At 39.7% G+C, this 18,147-nt stretch overlaps 1 protein-coding gene across 1 annotated transcript; it reads left to right on the top strand.

Moving 5' to 3' along the window:
- Window positions 1–5,838: 5,838 nt before the first annotated feature.
- Window positions 5,839–12,558, top strand: ADAT2 (adenosine deaminase tRNA specific 2). The gene is made up of 5 exons (XM_056853586.1): window positions 5,839–5,938; window positions 9,761–9,911; window positions 10,609–10,715; window positions 12,331–12,403; window positions 12,487–12,558. The coding sequence occupies exons 1-5, from the start codon at window positions 5,879–5,881 to the stop codon at window positions 12,525–12,527; spliced, it is 432 nt and encodes a 143-aa protein (XP_056709564.1). The 5' UTR covers window positions 5,839–5,878; the 3' UTR covers window positions 12,528–12,558.
- Window positions 12,559–18,147: the final 5,589 nt, after the last annotated feature.

The raw sequence follows: 18,147 nt of genomic DNA, 5'->3' as shown, positions 1-18,147 counted from the left end.
TTCAGGTTACGAATATTTATTCCCTCAGAGATGCTAGAATCTCTTATTGTTATTAAGATGTTTTGTTATCACCAAATATTGTTGTTGTTGTTGTTTGTCAGGCATCCTACAGCAGAGTAGCAGACATTTTTTCTCCCCCCCCCCACCCTTGGCACCCCTTTTCTCCTGAACTCTCTCTCCCTTCCTTCCCCTCAGCTGAATTACCAGTCCTTCTAACATGGGACAGACGTTTCTATATCGTCATAGCCTGATCCCATACTGAGTTTGGCAGAGCTGCACCCATTCTTCATGCCGACCAGTTCAATCCCAAACCCAGTTACTCCCTTCTAAAGCCATTGAAGTCAATGGACTGTAACTCTGCTCAGGATGGCGCCGCAACTCAGCCTAAAATGGGGTGAATTTCTTTACTGAAGTGTGAACATTATACTACTGGCCTGGTTCCTGAGTGACTGTTATACCCTGGGATGTAGGGCATGATAGAGGTTAGAGCCATTGTTTCTGTGGTTGTTGGCCTTAGTTTCCTGGTTTTCATTTTCTTATTCAGAACAGGGATTTAGAAGCAGACTGAATGTGAATTTGCTCCCCTAATTACCTTTGGCACATTCCAAATTAGAAGAACACCACTGTCCCTTACAAGAAATTCTTCTTGCCCAAAGCTTTGTTTTCGTGTTCCTTGACCTTGGGTAAAGAACTGAAATCATTATGTTCTGAAATCATCTTTGGACCACCGTAAATCATACACCTTGAACGCTGGGGAATGGTCTCCTTTGGAATGCTCTTGCACTGTGTCTGGTTCAGAGTTTGTGGGGGTTTTAAAAAATAAAACAGAAACAACTTCACATACATCACACACTCTTCATACTTCATATCCGTGACAAGATCCTCCTCCAGTATACAATAGAGCGGTTTTAATACAGTTTATATCATCTAATATTATTCTTTTGGTCTACACAACCACTTGCTTCTGTAATTAAATGGATATATAAGCAATTATTCTCTAGCCTTTATTTTCCTTAAATTGTTTAATTACAATTATGATGAACTTAAAATATTAATAGTATAATTTACAATTCTATGCTATCATTCACCCCCGATATGTCTTCATTGAGTCTACCATTATAAATATTCGTAACGGCCTATATAATCAACATCTTCACTAATAATTCTTAAAATATATATGATATAAGAATATATGGTTAATAAGAAAAAGTTATCTAACATCATTCTGCACATGCAACACCACTACACATATATTATTTTGTTACATAATCAAAATACATTTTCCAATTCTTCTGAAATTCTTCTATCGGTCAATTTGGCCATGGTTGCATATCCTGCTAATTTTTCTAGCCATCTCGCAATCATAGGAATGTCTTCCAACTTCCAATTGGATGCAATTGTTACTCTCACCATATGTATCTTAACAGTTCTATTTTATTTTTATTGATAGTTGCCGGGATGACTCCTAAAAGTATGATTTTGGCCTCTAGAAGGCAGTTAATTTTCAGTATTTTTGAATTTCTTGATGCACCTTGACCCAAAATTTTTTAATTTTGCTGCACAACCACCAGCAATGAAAGAATGTGTTTGTTTGTTTTTGAGGTACAATTTTAATTTTATTTACTTTGCATTTTAACACTGAGTTCATGACATCATATTCCCTATTACTATGTATGGTGTGTAAGCTGGACAGTGAAGAAAGCTGATAGGAAGAAAATAGATTCCTTTGAAATGTGGTGTTGGAGGAGAGTGTTACGGATTCCATGGACTGCCAAAAAAACAAATCAGTGGGTTATAGATCAAATCAGGCCTGAACTGACCCTAGAAGCTAAAATGACTAAACTGAGGCTATCGTATTTTGGTCACGTCATGAGACAACAAGAGTCACTGGAAAAGACAGTCATGCTAGGAAAAGTTGAGGGCAGCAGGAAAAGAGGAAGACCCAACAAGAGATGGATTGACTCAATAAAGGAAGCCACAGCCTTCAATTTGCAAGATCTGAGCAAGGCTGTCAAAGATAGGACATTTTGGAAGACTTTCATTCATAGGGTCGCCATGAGTCGGAAGCGACTTGGCGGCACTTAACACACACACACATTTTAACACTGAGACTCAAGGCAGATTACGGGGTATAAAACAGTGCAGTCAGACAGCATAAAACAACCAATAAACATGCCGATAGGACTGGGTTACAGAATGAGAAAACAGTGCAAACAATAAACTACGTATGGCAAGCTATACTATAGTACAGTACAGTACAAAGAGTGGATCACCAGCTATAAAATGCAGCAAAAACAAGATAATACCTATAATAATCATTGCTGTAGAACAAAATCTTGTTCCTTTATAAAGTTGCCCTTCTGGACTATTCCATTCAACTACAACTCTAATCTCTCTCTTTTTTTAAGTTCTCTTGAACATCACTGTTTTGTACATTCTACAAAATGACATAAGTGTGGGGGCCTTCCTGATCTCCCCAGGCAAGCCATCTCACAAGGAGGGAGCCGCCACTTCTCCCATTTGCAGGATGGTTCATTTCGAAGGCTTTTCTCAGATAAGCAAAGAGCGGAGTGGGACAGGTGGTCTTGCAGATACACTATATCATGAAATAAGCTGTTCATTTACTTTCAGTTAAGCCATTGGGTCTGTATGTTCCTTACTGGTTCAGTGTGGCACGCTACAGCAAACAGGACCCCAACTACCATTATTTCCTTGCGTCTTAGCCCATGCTAGGTTTCTTCAGTCCATGTAATCAATGCTGAGAATGTTGGTAAGTGTACTGACTTGTCTTATCTTGTCAGATTATATCAGCCTAAAGCTTCTCAGAGGTTGCTGCAGTGCTCTGGGATGGGCTGTTAGTGGAGGTGAGATCTTCTTGTTTGGCACTTTGTATAAAATAGTATTCTTTAAAAGGGCTTTTCGTTGATTTTATTGCTGATTTCTGATCTGTGGCCCTGAACTGAAGCTAATGTTTTACTGATGATGGGATAATAGTTTTGGTGTTTTTATTTTTTTAATATAGGTATGTTTGCAGCATGTCACTGTAAACTGCTTTAGACCCATTGTAAACTGCTTAACATTTGCTGTCTGTTGTGTTGGATAACAAATTGGGACCTGTAACAAAATGTTGCGGATTCTGTGGTTTATCTTCAGCTGCCTCCAGTACCATCACCTCAGTCTCGGCACTCAGCTGAGGGGTGAGTTCTGGGAGGGTGGCTGAGGTGATGTCACAAGAGGCGAATGGATGGGTGAGAAGGAGCCTCTTTGTCCACCTGCCTGACTCCAGTACCATTGCCTCACTCTTCAGCACTCAGCAGCTGAGGAGAGAGTTCAAGAGGGTGGTTGAGGCAACAGTGCAGGAGGCGGGCAGGTGAGTGAGAAGGAGCCTCCTCGCCCACCCACCTGTCTCCAGTGCTGTTGCTTCATACATGCTTTGGTAGAAAGAATATATATATATATATATATATATATATTGATCTCTGTAACTGCTCTACTAGGTTGATACCTGCACACATAGTATATGAGAGACATATACTAACCAGTATTACAACTAGAACCAATCTGACTGAAGTGATGGCATTGCAGGCAGGCGAGTGGCAAAGAGACTTCTCACCCAGCCGCGCACCTGCAGTGCCATTGCTTCTGTGTGTGTGGGGAAGAAGCTCCCAGTCTTCTTTCCCTCTCCCATGGTATGTTTTGGAGTTTGTACCCCCACCCCTTTTGGAAGGTTTGAGATTTTTCTGCCGACATGGGGAAGGTCCCTCAAGCTTGGAGATAAATCTCCCTTCTGTCAGTGTGGCCCCAATCCACAGATTCAGGTGTCCACAGATGGGCTCACAGTTTACTGTTAGATATATTGATACTGGTTGAGCTGCTACGTGCCAGTTGCTTTGTGTGGGTCTGCCTTAGCATTGTGAACAGCAATATAGACGGAACTCAAGAAATTATCAGTATAGACATATTTTAACTGCTTTTTATCATCAGGATATGCAACTTGCAGTATTCTTTTTCTGAGTTACGTTAATTTTTGTCTGCCACATAGTTGTGAGGGTACTATTTAATTATTTTTGTATTACATATTTGTTTTGCCTTTCCCCCCAAAGATGCCAGGGTGGTATACACACAAGAGAAGAGGATGTTATACTGTACTTGCTTAGCTTCCCACCCCCACCCCCCACCCCCCACCCCCCAATCCTATCCTTGCCAGAACAATGGATCTGGCTTTTGTTCTCCATTTGCATTCCCTCCATTTATTGTGGATGCCTCCTTTCATTTAAATGGATTTCCTACTGTATCTAAGGGACTTCGAGTGAATTACATTGTATCCTTATTTCATTTCATCCTATTGTGTCAGGTGTGCTTGGCAGAAAGATGTCAATTTTTCCTGTGCTATGCCGTGAGATACGGAGCTAAGAAGAGATTTGAATGTGGATTTCCTGCACTGAACAAAAAATTCTGTTTACTATACACCAAGTTTTGCTTTGCTTTGTTATCTTTTATTTGGTTTTGGCTCTGCCATCTCCCCTTTACTTCTGCCCTATGCGAACTCTAGTACTGCATTTTCCTATATCCACCTATTAAATCCATCCCGGAGGCTTGGGATGTGTTGTTATTTATACAGCACCATCAATCTGCATGGTGTTTTGCAGAGAAGGAGAAGACAGGTCCTAGTCCCGAGGAACTTTGAATCTAAAATTTAACATGTGGAAAGAAATGAGGAAAATTAAAATACTAATATACATTCATTCCATTTACACATGCTTAGGTTTCGTTTCAGTAGGGGAGGGGGATTAATGGTTTGTGTCTAAAGCCTCACAGGAAAAGATGGATTTTGAGGAGAAATTTGAAAGAAGTGTGAGAGTGTTATGGGTGTTATGGGATGCAGTGGACACTGTGGTTCTAATGTAAACTCAATTTTCTTGTCAACACTGGTGGCTTTCCCAGGTGATGGACTGTGCATCTCTTATATTGGCAAGGGCCTTCATCAAAACTACTAAAACGATGTAATAATCAGCCCAGCTTTCTCATCTGAAAAGCAATTTCTAACAGGAAGTTAATCATAAAACCTTCTTACCAGGAAACATGAATATCTAATCACAATGAAGACAAAATACAGTATACACTGATGTGACCGGATTAATTAATTGTTCTGTTAATTCTGAGATGCATCACCAGATGTAGAAATGTAAGCAAACAAGGAATCCGTCTAGGCTGCATAGATTACTGAGAAGTCTGACACTGCAGCCCTAATTCAAATATAAGTTGTTTTGAAAGCTTGTTGTGGTTGAGGCACATGAAATGTAATGGAACACCATAATTCCCCCACTTAGTCTTGAGTGCAGCCAATTGATCTGTCAATGGCAAATAGATTCCTCTGAAACCACAAATCAAATTTCTCACAAAAGTGAAGAAAATCCAGCACTTATATTAGACTGGGGGAGGGGAGGAAGACTACATATTTCCTGCCCCACATCTTAAGCTTTAGGGAGTTGGGTGCTGCATTGTGGCCTTGGAGGGTCCTGATTTTGTGAGGGGCATGCCACAGGCCTAATGCTGAAATAATAGAAAATGCACCCTTGTTAGATTTTGTTACCCATCTTCCCTTAGGCTGTGGATTCTGTTTTCTTGCAGACAGCAGTATATGGTCCTCTACTGTATTGGATAAAAGAGCCTTTGTTTTGGAAATCCTTGCTCAGTGCTGGCATTTGGAGTGGGAGGGGGTAGATAACTGTTACAGAATGTGCTTTTGCGATGTGTCTGCACACAGTGACAAAATAAACACGCTAAAAACTGTTCTGACATTGTTCTTTCCAACTCTTTCTGGATCTGCTAGGCTAAGAAAGCACTGGAGAATGGTGAAGTGCCCGTTGGCTGTCTCATGGTCTACAATAATGAGATCATAGGGAAGGGGAAGAATGAAGTGAATGAAACTAAAAATGTAAGTTTTATTTTAGTAAACTAGTTTATTTTTTGCCTGCAGAACTAAATATAATGAACCATGCATGCACATTTAAATTGCATTTTCTATGTATTTTTTACTATGCCTTTTGATCCTTCTGTGTTGCGCCACACTTCTGAAACATGCTTTCAAGGGAGATCTGCTTGGGACCCTCCTTATATAAGTTTCATGAGGGTCATAACACCTTTCTTTGGCATGGAAACATTTAGCACTGATTTCTGAATAATTCTGAATGTTGATGATTTTACATCTTGTGTTTTATTGTGTTTTTACTGATGAAGTGTTTAAAACTTGGTAAAAGCCTAAAGGATTTCCTGATTGGAATGTTGTGGCGTGTGATCAACAAAGCACATGTAGCATGCTGTGAAAAATGGCCTTTTAGATATGTATGGTTCATTTAGAACTGTCTTGAGAGGCGTGTGTGTTTAACTTGGATATCCATTTCTGAGTGCAAATGTCAAAGAGGTGGGCCTGAGTTGGAGTGTGTGTTAAAGAGTAGTTCTGCAGGCATAGTAGACTTGTCTTAATCTGTTTTATGTTTCTTGGTGAGGACTCTTCAGGACAGTGCAACTGATATCTCTGTTGAGCCGTTCCTTCTGAATTGCCTGGGGTGAACAGGAATCGCCAGAGTTTGCTTTGTGTGTGTGTGTGGCAGCTGCCTTGCCTGTTCTTGTTTTTCCTCCAGACTTCAGTTATGCTTCAGTTTAGATAAAAAATATGATTCTTTTCAACTGGAACAGTTTTCTAGCTTTTTCAGCTTTGCTTGCAAAAGTACCTGCCAACCAACCTTTTTACCCATGAAGGAGTTTTACTAATAAAATACACTTTAGGATTCACTACGCCATATATGTATGTATTCATTCATAGCAAATATCTTTGAACATATCATAGTAAAATATAAAATTAATCTGTGCACTATTGATGCTCCTTCCAGAAACCTTTGCAGGAAGCCCCTTTCAGTATATTCTCTGTGACCTCTCTGATGCTCTAGATTTATACTGAGGAAAGGGTTAAACATCTGTCCCAGTCAGAGATTTCCCAGTTTGTAACTTACAGTCTCATTTTACAATTTACGGATATCTGAAAGCTTGATTCTTTAACAGGTATTGATCCAGCAGAAGTTACTGCCTTATTCTGCCTTATCTTCCTTTATTTTTTTGGAGCAGCATTATGTTTCCAAAGACATTTTGTATTCTTTGTTACAGTCCTAGGATGTATTTATTCATTTGTACCCTCTGAGGACACTAAAACCTGTCTGGAGAAACTTAAGAATCTAGTATTTACTACAAATTAATTCATAAGGATGGGTTTTGTGTAGGTGTCTGCTACAAGGATATTGCAAAGAAGTTTCTCTAGAGCAAACCCCTGATCACAACTGGATTATAAAAGGCACAAACGGGAATTAGAAGGATTTTTTGGAAATGCGTGGGTATGATGCTGTGACAAAGACTTAATCTTTGAGAGAAGCTCAGAAAAAAACTCGGGGCTTGGGCTGAAAAAAATGGAGTCTGTTTTTGGTAACCTGCGTGTTCAGTAGCTGTTTTTGACTCTGGGAACCTGAGGGTTCAGATTTGCCTAAGTGGCTGTGAAACAACTCCTGTGTAGTGACAGGCAGAGATTGGGAGGAAAGGGGCCCTTTCTCAGGTCACTGAAAGGGAATAGGCTCTGGGAAGGAGATATTCCAGATACGGGGTTTTGTTAAGGGATTACTGTCACAAACATGGGGTAGATCTATAGAGAGAACTGGAAGAGAGATTTAAGGAAAAATCTCCATACTTCTTTGTTCTCTGTGGGAGAGAGATTGTATAATCTCCATACTTCCCTGTTAGCTAGGAAGCAGAGTCTGAATAGGAACATATATAGGAAGTTCTGTGAACTCAATTTGGAAACTGAATTTAAGAATTGTAATTCTGTACTAACTAAGCCATTTAAGATCTATGCTTTCACTGTAGAAAACTTACAAACTAGTTCTGGTTCTAGACCTTCCCTACCTACCGTTTTCCCTCCAAGTCTATCCCTTGTACAGTGTTTAATAAATCTCTGTTACTTGGTTGTTAACTTGAAAAAAGCCTCTGGTGTCTCATTTCTAGTGAGGTAAAATAAGTAAAGGGACTAAGGAGAAAAATTAAAATTCCATTTGAACATTTTGGAAAGCTGTCTCTCTCTCGCTGGGTACACATGGATTGTGATAGATGCCAACTTTGATATTAAGTGGATGGGTGAGCATTTATTGGAGACTAAAATTCCTTAGCATTTATGGCTTCTGCTATGCATGATTTTTAAAGAGCCAGTTAAAATTGTAATTGTACGAGCAAAGTTAACTATAAATTAACATTATTATATGATTGTACCACATATCAATAATTCTATTAACAATTTTATACTGATATTTATATTGAGCAGAACATGTTTTTATCTTTCAGATCATTAGCATTTGGTCTTTGATTTTTGTCTAACAACCACAGAATAATAAGCAAAGTTCTGTGAAACATGCAGGCTTCATTGTTCTTTTTAAAATGGCTTTAAAATATATACAAATAAACTGAACTTATCAAAACACATTACCCGTTTTATAACTAAATGACTTATTAAAAACAGAGGTTATTAGCCGGTATAAGGGGAAAATACTAACAGCTTTACTTCAGCCCGGGAACATTTCATATCTTCCTAATTGGAAGTGACTGGACATTGAATCAACAAACTTCCCTAAAGCTAAAGCTGAAGTGAGACCATCTTCTATGCTATCCTTTAAGCTGTTCTGTCTAGTAGGTCTAATTTCTTCCCTCATGTTTATTCATAAGCTGTTTTTTTTTTAAACCCACCAAGAAAGTTGATATCTGACAGGGTAGAAAAAGCCTTTCCCATGTAGCTGAGCATTACTTCCCCAAATAGCCTCTGTACCCTCTTTGTCCTTTCTCCAAAAGAGAATGTGCGCAGTGCCTGTAATTATTATGCCCCAAGGTAGCTTTAAAAATGGGAAAACTGATTTAACACAGGTTAGTATATGCCTGTATAGTATATGCCTATCTTGAGAGTGTGGTAGATCAATAAAATACTATGTTTTTCTGTTTTACTGATGAAGTGTTACTATTTTGAAAGAAAATTCCTATAAATGTTGTGTTCTTTTATATGGTTTTGACTGTTATATTTCACTGTATTCACAAAGTGTGGTATGTCCCAATGACAGAATGTGCCTTGTACTGACAGAATAAACCACACTTAGCTGAATAGAGTGGTAGGATAAAATCAGTTCTTTATTATGAGCCTGCTCCCTGATATATTGTCATTTTTGAACATCAGTAATAAACCTAACATGTTCGATCCTAACATATTTCCACAGCAGGAAGAGGACCGTTTCTCACTTTCCCTTGCTTCAGCAGCCCATTTTGAACCCATTAAAAGGCTATGCCATAAAGTAAAAAAAAATCTATGAGAGTTAGTACTGCTAAATATTATACACTGTAACTGCTGTATGTTTGGTTTTGTTTTCCTCTAAAGCTAGGGTTGGGTTCAGTGGTATGGTCCACATTTGAGTGAATGCTAACAAGTTGCAGATATGTGTCATGATCTCAGCTGGTTTATTTTGTTTTTTAGCAGACTGCCAGGTAGTGAAGTGCTATATATCTTGGCTCTTATGAGAGGGTTCACTTGAATTGTTATGGAATCATGGAAGCCATTTAACAAACATGTTGTCTTCTGAAAGGAGAGCTGTTTTTCTGTTCGAGTTTCCTCTTTGATTCATACCAATACTATTATCATTTGATATAAATACTAGTATTGTTTTTTTCTGTATCTTCACAGGCTACTCGCCATGCAGAAATGGTGGCAATTGATCAGGTGATAGACTGGTGTCGTCAGCACAAGAAGGACCCCAAAGAAGTATTTGGGCACACAGTGTTATATGTCACTGTAGAGCCTTGTATAATGTGTGCAGCTGCCCTGCGCATGATGAGTATCCTTTGCAACATGATGCATTGGCATGTTACTTTCAACCTATAATTCCTTGCTAGCAAGGTAGTGGAGGTCAGCTTTTTGTTAGCAATGCTTATGTGTGGATTTATATGCGCAGAAACTGCAGGCCCAAAGTTTTATTTCAAAAGGCTTTGTATAGGTAGGGTTGAGTGAGGAATAGATTTTGGTCAAGGCCACTATTTGGATGAGGTGGTCTGCCTAGCAATCGCTGTCATTACATATGGAAGTGCTCTCTAGTTGCAACTGACTTATGGTGACCCAAGCAAGAGGCTTTCAAGGGAAGTGGGAAACTGAAGTGGTATGCCATTGCTTTCTTCTGCAGAGTCTTTCTTGGAGGTCTTCCATCCAGGTATTGACCCTGCCTAGCTTCTGAGATCTGATGAAACTGGGCTTCCCTCCCAACCGTTATCATTAAAGGGTAGGAAACGGTTGGTTATATAGTTCCTTGTTCTATTTTTACTACTGCTGGTTGGATTGTCTGCCTCAGGTACCAAATAGCAAGGGATGTCTCTGGCTTCAGGAGAGGGGATTTGGAAAAGATGGAGTTGCCCTCAGGGGGGACCCTGAGTCAGAACCAAAGAAGCAGGAGTGGATGAGAGAGGGTTTCTTATTATTAAATTGGGATAATCATATAGCACTTCCTTTTGTAGTCTAGGAATTCCTTAATTTATCCATATAAATCCCACTTGTTGTATATGGTTGCCAAAATGAACGGTTTGGAGGCTGTGGCTCTGTTTTGAACATCTCTTCTGCTGTCTTAACAGAAACAGGAGAACCATTTCAGGTGAAATACTTTGGCACTGTGTTTTAAGATTTGGAATAGGTGGTCTATTCACACGGAAATAGTTGCCAAGAGTGTTTTGTCTAATACGAGAAATGTTACTCTGCTCTTATGAAGTCGGGCAAGGTATAATCTTTCAAAAGGTGAAGTGGGGAATCACAGTGGGACATGTGAATAGTCTGGGAGTACCTACTCCCATATCATTGGTGAGATGAATACGAATCTGTTGAGCACTGCATTAATTGAAGACCACTATGCGTTCCACAAAATTTTAGTAGGGAAAGATGGGATCTAAGCATACTTAATACAGGTGATCGATGGAAGAAAAGCAAAGTAGCTGAAAACAATATTTTGAGTCTGGGTTACTGTGACATAGTTTGAGGCAACAGGGTCACAGTGTCAAGGAAAGGGAGCAATCCACATTTAGGATTGGCACTGGGTGTCATTCCTAGAATCCTAGGGACTAGGATAAGAGTAGACGTGAATAAAATATATTGTTTTTAAAAAAATAAAATTTGTCTTGATATTCAGTCTGGGACTTTAGATGTACATTATGGTAACTGTGGAAGAGGGAAAGTTTTTGTTTAGGAAATTGGATCACCATTTGCAAGAAGTTGACAGTGTAGAATGCATCCCCTTATGTAGGTGTATACTTTTAGCTTCGCACACTCACTGAAAGCATCCTACTTTGATGTATTTTTATATCTGTCAGTCTCATTCACATATTTCAAGGAATAAACGATACTACAGAATAATTTGTGGGTGGAATAATTTGCAACATAATTCAGTTATTTTGATGGGCCAAGGAAGATTTGGCAGGTAGGGGAGGAACATGATCAGGAAGGTGAGTTTTTTGGCAGAATCTCTTAGACAACACTTGTGAAGATAACGTTGTGTTCTAGTGGTCTGGTTTTTATAGTCCACAGAGGATGTAACCCATGTGTGGACCATATCACTTTAAATTACAGGTAGAAAGATACCCTCATACTTTGAAGTTGAGGACAGTGAATCTGAAAGCCTCCACTGGTGAAAAATCAGGGTTTGGGATAAGATGGAGACCTCTTCTTATTTTACCATTGTGGAATGTAAGCTGCTGTGGGATGTCTCCTTCCTTGTCACACAGATAATATAAGAAGCTTTAGGTTATGTGCATGGGGGGGAGTTCTTGACTAACCCCTGCCTGTAATGCCAGTTTTCAGAATATCGGCCACCCCGTAGCATGGGTTCCTTCTGTGTGGCATAGGATTTATATTACCTGGTAATATGGGAAAGAGCCATACTTGCAGCAGCTCTTGAGTTGCAAAGGCCGTTAATAAATTGCATCTGAAGCTAGAAAATGCCGAGGCAAATGTCCTTGTCCTAGTAAGTAAATTTTGTGCCCCTTTATGTTAACTGTTGAGGGACCACCTTCCAAGTCACCTCATAGCTACATGATAGAGGGATGTTCTGCAGATGAGAATTTTTCCTGACAATATAGTGTTGAGCCGCATCTTTATGGCATCCATATGGCCAAAACACACATATCCTCTTTGGGTCAGGAACTAGTAAATTCTAATACCAAATAGTTTCCCTATGGGATGCCTTAAAAAAAAAAACACCAACATCTTTTGTTCTTTAGTGCATAGCTGGTTATCGATCGGAAGAAGCTGTGGAAATGTTGAAAACATTCTACAGACAAGAAAACCCAAATGGTAAGTCCCATTATTCTAAATAATGTTTGGTGTGTATACATCTTTGGGTGTTAATGGATCCTTTTTTCTTTCTTTCTTGGCAGCACCAAAATCAAAAGTTCGAAAAAAGGAATGCGTTAAATGATTAGCTGTGGTGGAAACTAAACTGGCCCTGGAAGAGTAACAAACTACCCAAAGGCTTATGTGATGCTTCTCTTGGCTAGTTAGCCCTAAGCTGTAGAGAAAGTCATATCTGTTCCTCTATAGGATGTCATAATGTATCATTTAAAAATTTCAATGATATCCAATGATCAAAAAAGGAAATGTAAAAATGTTTTGACCTTTCCATGTATAATTTAGAATGATCTGTTCTAGTCCATGCCAGTTTTGTACTGTATTAAGAGTGACTTTCATGGCATGGTTCGAGAGCTGTAGCTTGCACTTAAGACTGTCATCTTTGGACCAGCAATATACACAATAGTCTGCATATGTTAATTTGTGGCAGGCCACTGAGAGCCCTTGGCCACCTCTTTCTCAGTGCACTAAAATTCATTGCACTCTGGGGTCTCTGCTCAGTCAGCCTGAACTTCAGGAATGCCTCTGCATACAACACTGCCCACTGAGACGGGCTGCCTCAAGTGCTGTCACAAGAATATGCCCTGTTAGGTCTCGCTTGGCATATTTTTGCCCTACCCACTTTCTGCAGGATAGGTGTTGCTGATGTGATGGTTATGTTCAGGGGACGGAAGAATAATCTTACACACCAGAAAAACAATCTATAACACTAATGCCTGGCATCTCAAATATTTTACTGAATGAAGAGTAGTACATATACAGGAGGTTACAAATGGAACACTTCTGCATAAATGCTTTGACTCTAACCAGAGCTACAAAATTATATAACGTTGATAGTGGGTTGGATCCAGTGGAGAATTTCTGCTAATGGAATGTGGGATAATTTTTGTCAGTTTCCCCTTCCTACTGTAGATCGACAATCCCCCCCATCTGTGCCTGGGAATCCTTTCTGCCACAGGAGCAGCATTTCAGGGATCATTTCTCGGTGCAACAGGAGAGGGAGGCAAAGAAGTCCTGATCTAGTGTCAAAAATCCCTTTTGTCAACAGAGGTTTTCTGCAGGACCCAAGCCAGCAGCTGTTGAAATATTCATCTTGCGCAAGCAAAGTCCAGTTTGTAACTTGCATTTGTGAAGTTGTATTGTAATGGAGCTGATTATTTTGCCCTTTCTTTATTGTGCACTTGGCATAAAGGCAGTTCTTAGCGCTCACTTTCACTATACTTATCCTATACCAAATTTTAAGCAACTGATAGCTATAACATGGGAAATGAGGAAAATCAAGGACGAAGTGACAGTCGATACTTGCATTTTCATCATGTTCCTTGAATGTAGTATGATTATAGTCCATAAGAGGGCCTTGCTGTTCCAGTAATGAGCAACTCGGAGAGAACTGAACTCTTTAGGATTTTAATAGTAAAGACAAGTTATTCTAATAGTTCGGATAGAAAAATCTGAACCAAAACGTTGTTTCAATATTTCATTCTTCTACCATGTAGAACATCAAAACTTGAAGAATTGTAAATGTAATTCTGAATGCTAAATAATAAAGAGTAATATTTCTACCACGTGTTTCAAAAGGATGTGACTTTTCAAAGATATAATAATTTTACCTTGTGCACGGCAGTAGGGAAGCTGCTTTTTCACATCTCAGTTCTTGAATTCTTTGCTTAGAATTGCCCTAATGATTTCAAAAGAGGCACTTGGATGAGTATGGTTATTCTGCTTTAGACTCTATAAGGCTTCTGGCAGCAAATATGTCCCTTGTGTGCCTTGTGGAGCACCAAAGGTACGATTGGATTGATAATTATGAGTGATTAATAAGAGTAGCGCAGGATTTTTAAAATTTTATTTGAAAAAGTCATTGTGTTTTGATTTTTGTAATTTAAAAATGTTTTTTTGTACTCCTATCAGTCATTTTGTATGGCCAGAAAGGTTAAATGTATATTGGAATTCAGTACAGTTAGTGGTAGAAAGAAATCCTTTTTTATTTATGGAAGGTAAGAAATAGGGAGATATAAAACACTAATGTTTACAGTGGAAGACAGACAAGTTTTCCCTGTATCTAGATTAAAAAGGCAGCATTGGTGACACATAATCAAAATATTTTAATTTTATTTATGTACTTATTTGGGCACTTTTAAACCTGCTTTTCTCCAGTTAGTGTGATCTCAAATTGATTTTTTAAATTAAACTAGTGATATGGGACCACACAATTTAGAAAGATTACTCATTGGAGGTATTTTACATTTTTGTGTATTTCCTACCCAGAGGCTGTGTGTACGTACAGGTATAAAAAGCCTGATGAAACCGTGTGTTGATCATATGCGTTCACAGGCTTAAAAACTACAGTTGGCAACCCATCACTAGTGTTTATATCACATGTAAACAGAATGACTCATTTCCCAACTTAGTTGGGTGTGCTTTAAATAAGTCCTAATCTGCTCATACTACAGAGTATCATCAAATTAATTGTACCACTTCGGACTGCTGATGGGGGGTTTCAATGGTCCCCCCCACCCCGCCGCAGGTTAAAAATTATCTACAAGAGAAAAAAATCCACATCAGGGAAAGAGGCTCTGACCCATCAGGTTCCCTCTTGCACTAGTTTTCTGCTTGTAGAAAGGTTTATCTGCATTCAAGAGTATCCAAAAATGTGATCATGCCCCTCAAGTGGTACTGTCCATTTTACCATCTCTGACAGGACAGAACTGGCCAGCCCAGGTAGGAAGGACCCAATATCACTTGCAGAGCAGAGCCTAACCCCTCAGTCCTTACTTACCTGGCTGTGGTATGGCAATAACAGGAGGAAACTCAGGGCAATGCCAGAACAAGAGAGAGCAGCGCCCAGGCAGGCTAAGCCTGGCAGAGGGTTATTAGGCAGCACAATGGGTCTGGCCACCATAGAGCAATGATCCCATGATGATTGGCAGCGGTAGATTTGATGTGGACTGGCCCAAATCTGCTGGGAGTGGGGTTTGCCTACCAGCCCTGGTATGGCCATTGGGATCAGGTTGAGGCTGGATACAAGCCCAGTGGCTCTCCAACCTTGCATAACCTCAGATTTGGCGTGGGGAGGAGTTGGAAGACACAGGCACAAAGAAGGGGAAGCGGGGCTTGGAGATACTGATGGGACAGAGTTTCAGCTGTAAGGGAAGGGGAAGTCGGCAGAAAGAGTGGTCACTGGAACAGGCAGCAAAGACAGGAAGGTGAAGAAAGCACAGAAATTCGAAGAGGAGGAGGAGAAAGGCAGTGTGAGCAAGCTGGGCACAGACCCTGAGAAAATAGCTAGTGTTCCCAGGCCCAGAGCCAAGAGGGCTCCTGGGATGATTGAACTCTGCCTTCTAGGGTTAGAGCAAGGAGAAAGTGAATTGATGATGGCAACTGTGTCCAGGTGACTGGTGTATAGACAACACCCAATAAAGCTTGGCATTTTGCTTACTGGTCTGCCTGTGTCTCTATTTGACCCATTTATACCAAGAACGGTGTTCCACTGCCACCTGATCTCATTGACACAATCTCAGAAATCCACCGTCTTATCCTGCATGTGCGAATTGACCAATGCTTGATTTTCTGGTTAGTTTTAGACAATCCATTCCACAGAATTTTTAAGCAGCCACCTTTTAACAAAGGACCATTATAAAGAAAGATGGATCACAGGGATACTCCAGCTTGAGAGAGTTTTGTGTATTCATTTTATTTGGAAATAAATTGGAAGGCAGATTCACGGAGAAAAGGTCTGTGAATGGCTACTATCCTTTGTGAGTGAGTGAGCCTCCACATTCAGAGGCAGTAAACCTCTGAAGCCCACTAATTTGAGGCAACATCCAGGGAGGGTCTTGGCTTCTGTGCCTTGTTTGTCAGCCCTCCACTGGTTGGCCACTTTGTGGATGCTGGACTAAATGGACCCCTGTCCTGATTTAGCAGGGCTCTTCTTATGTTCTTTAAATCCCATAAAGTTCAATATCAAATGTTGCTAAATATACAATGTGCTTAAAGTTTATCTTACCTGGGAATTTTGTTTCCTGAAGTGAGCATCTGGAGGTTATTAAGTGCAAAGGTCAGTGATTTTTGCAAGCAGTTCTTTGATTCACCACTTTAAGGAAATAATTTGTTGATTCCTTTTCTGCAAATAGTCTGGACCCATATCACACAGGTACTATGCAGTGCTGATTTGTGGGGAGTGATGAAATAATCTAAACTTGAAATAACTTTCAAATAAGTTCTTAATAGGTCTGTTGCCTGATTAAATCTTGTTTGGTTAAATTCTGCATAATGTGCAGAATTAATAAATCTGACAAATGAAGCGAACTTTCTCCTGAAAGGATGCATGCACAGTAGGCTCTGTCTTAGAAGAGGTATTCCTTCCTGAGTGAAAGAGAATACCTTTTCTAACAGTGCCTGCTATTGGACATTTCTGTAAGCATTTGCATTTTAACAGACAAGCATTCCCCACCCCCCACTCCCCAATTTTGCTGCAAGCTTAATTGGGGTGGCTTTTTCCCCCATCAAACATTGTTGGTTGATCTTACCCATTAATCAAACCTTGACAGCATTTTTTACATTTGCTACCCTAGCACCCCAGTGGGTCTTCTAAAAGCAAACTTAAGTGTGTCAGTAGCTATAGGATACATTTAGAACATGCATAATAGGTTCAAATGGCTTAAGCCAGACAGGTGGCTGTTATAAAATAAGCAGGCATAGCCATCGTTTCCCCTCTGGCACAAGCTGTTTGAGGAGGGCCATAACACTGAGGATTCAGTAGATTGCCTTGTAGGTCTTGAAGGTGTGGTTGCTCAAAGCTCTCAGAGTATGCCTTAGAGGAGTCTTAAGGGGAGCCATACTTTTGTATTTGTGATGTAAGTCGTGTCTACTTGAGGACTACCTCCATTGTATAGCCTGTCTCCTTTATTTTTAGTACCTTTATTTTTAGTACCAGCTTTAGATCAGTGCATTAGTTGTCAGTAGCTTCAAAACTGCCTGTTTGTCAAGCAGCTTTAGCCATTTCAGCAGCCTGCACAGAGATAAGTTTTTTTGAACAGTTTTCCTTTGTTTCTGAATAGTTGATTGCTGTATTTTTCTTTCAGTGTCTGGAAGTTAGTTGGAACAAGTTTTTGGGGAGGGGGGTAAATGTTTGTGAGATATCAACTGGGTTTTAAGTGCTTACACTGCCAAGTTGACATGTTCGACTTGTGTAATGCCATGCCCTTTTGGTTAGTACTATTAAATAAACCACCTGCCCATTACCAGTAACTTAAATGATGGAAATATGAAGCCATTTATCACAGGGGATGGCTTGTCGGTCAGTCATCTTGACATCCAAATCTATTAACTAGCTGGGAGGGCAGTACAGCAAAACTTAAACATCTCTGGGCTAAGTGGGTTTGTTGTAATTGACAATCCAAAGATATACTACATATAACTTGTGATTGGCACAACAAAAGAGGCATGAATTTAAATTACAACTTAAGGGAATGAAAGGTTTATTGAGCCATTGCAGACTCATTAGGAGTTCCTTCCTTTACGTGCAATTAAGTGATACTTTTACAAGGCAGTTATTTAAACACACACACACACATACAAGGAGCTCCATATAATTTAAACATTTGTAAGTCTGCAGGGCTCTCTTTTTCAGTAATGCATGTACAATGCGGCCTTTAATTACCTTGGCAGGTTAAGAACGTTGATAAAAG

This window comes from Euleptes europaea, chromosome 7, assembly GCF_029931775.1.
Source record: "Euleptes europaea isolate rEulEur1 chromosome 7, rEulEur1.hap1, whole genome shotgun sequence".
NCBI classification, from domain to species: Eukaryota; Metazoa; Chordata; class Lepidosauria; order Squamata; family Sphaerodactylidae; genus Euleptes; species Euleptes europaea.
Note: the sequence above shows the minus strand (reverse complement) of the source record. Positions and strands in the feature narration are given on the sequence as shown.

Excerpts from the sequence above, each read along its gene's own strand:
- ADAT2 (XM_056853586.1), top strand. The coding sequence starts at position 5,879 with ATGGTCTACAATAATGAGATCATAGGGAAGGGGAAGAATGAAGTGAAT. Across the intron at positions 9,912-10,608 it reads AGCTGCCCTGCGCATGATGA|AAATCCCACTTGTTGTATAT; the intron begins GTATCCTTTGCA and ends ATTTATCCATAT. Across the intron at positions 10,716-12,330 it reads AAACAGGAGAACCATTTCAG|TGCATAGCTGGTTATCGATC; the intron begins GTGAAATACTTT and ends TTTGTTCTTTAG.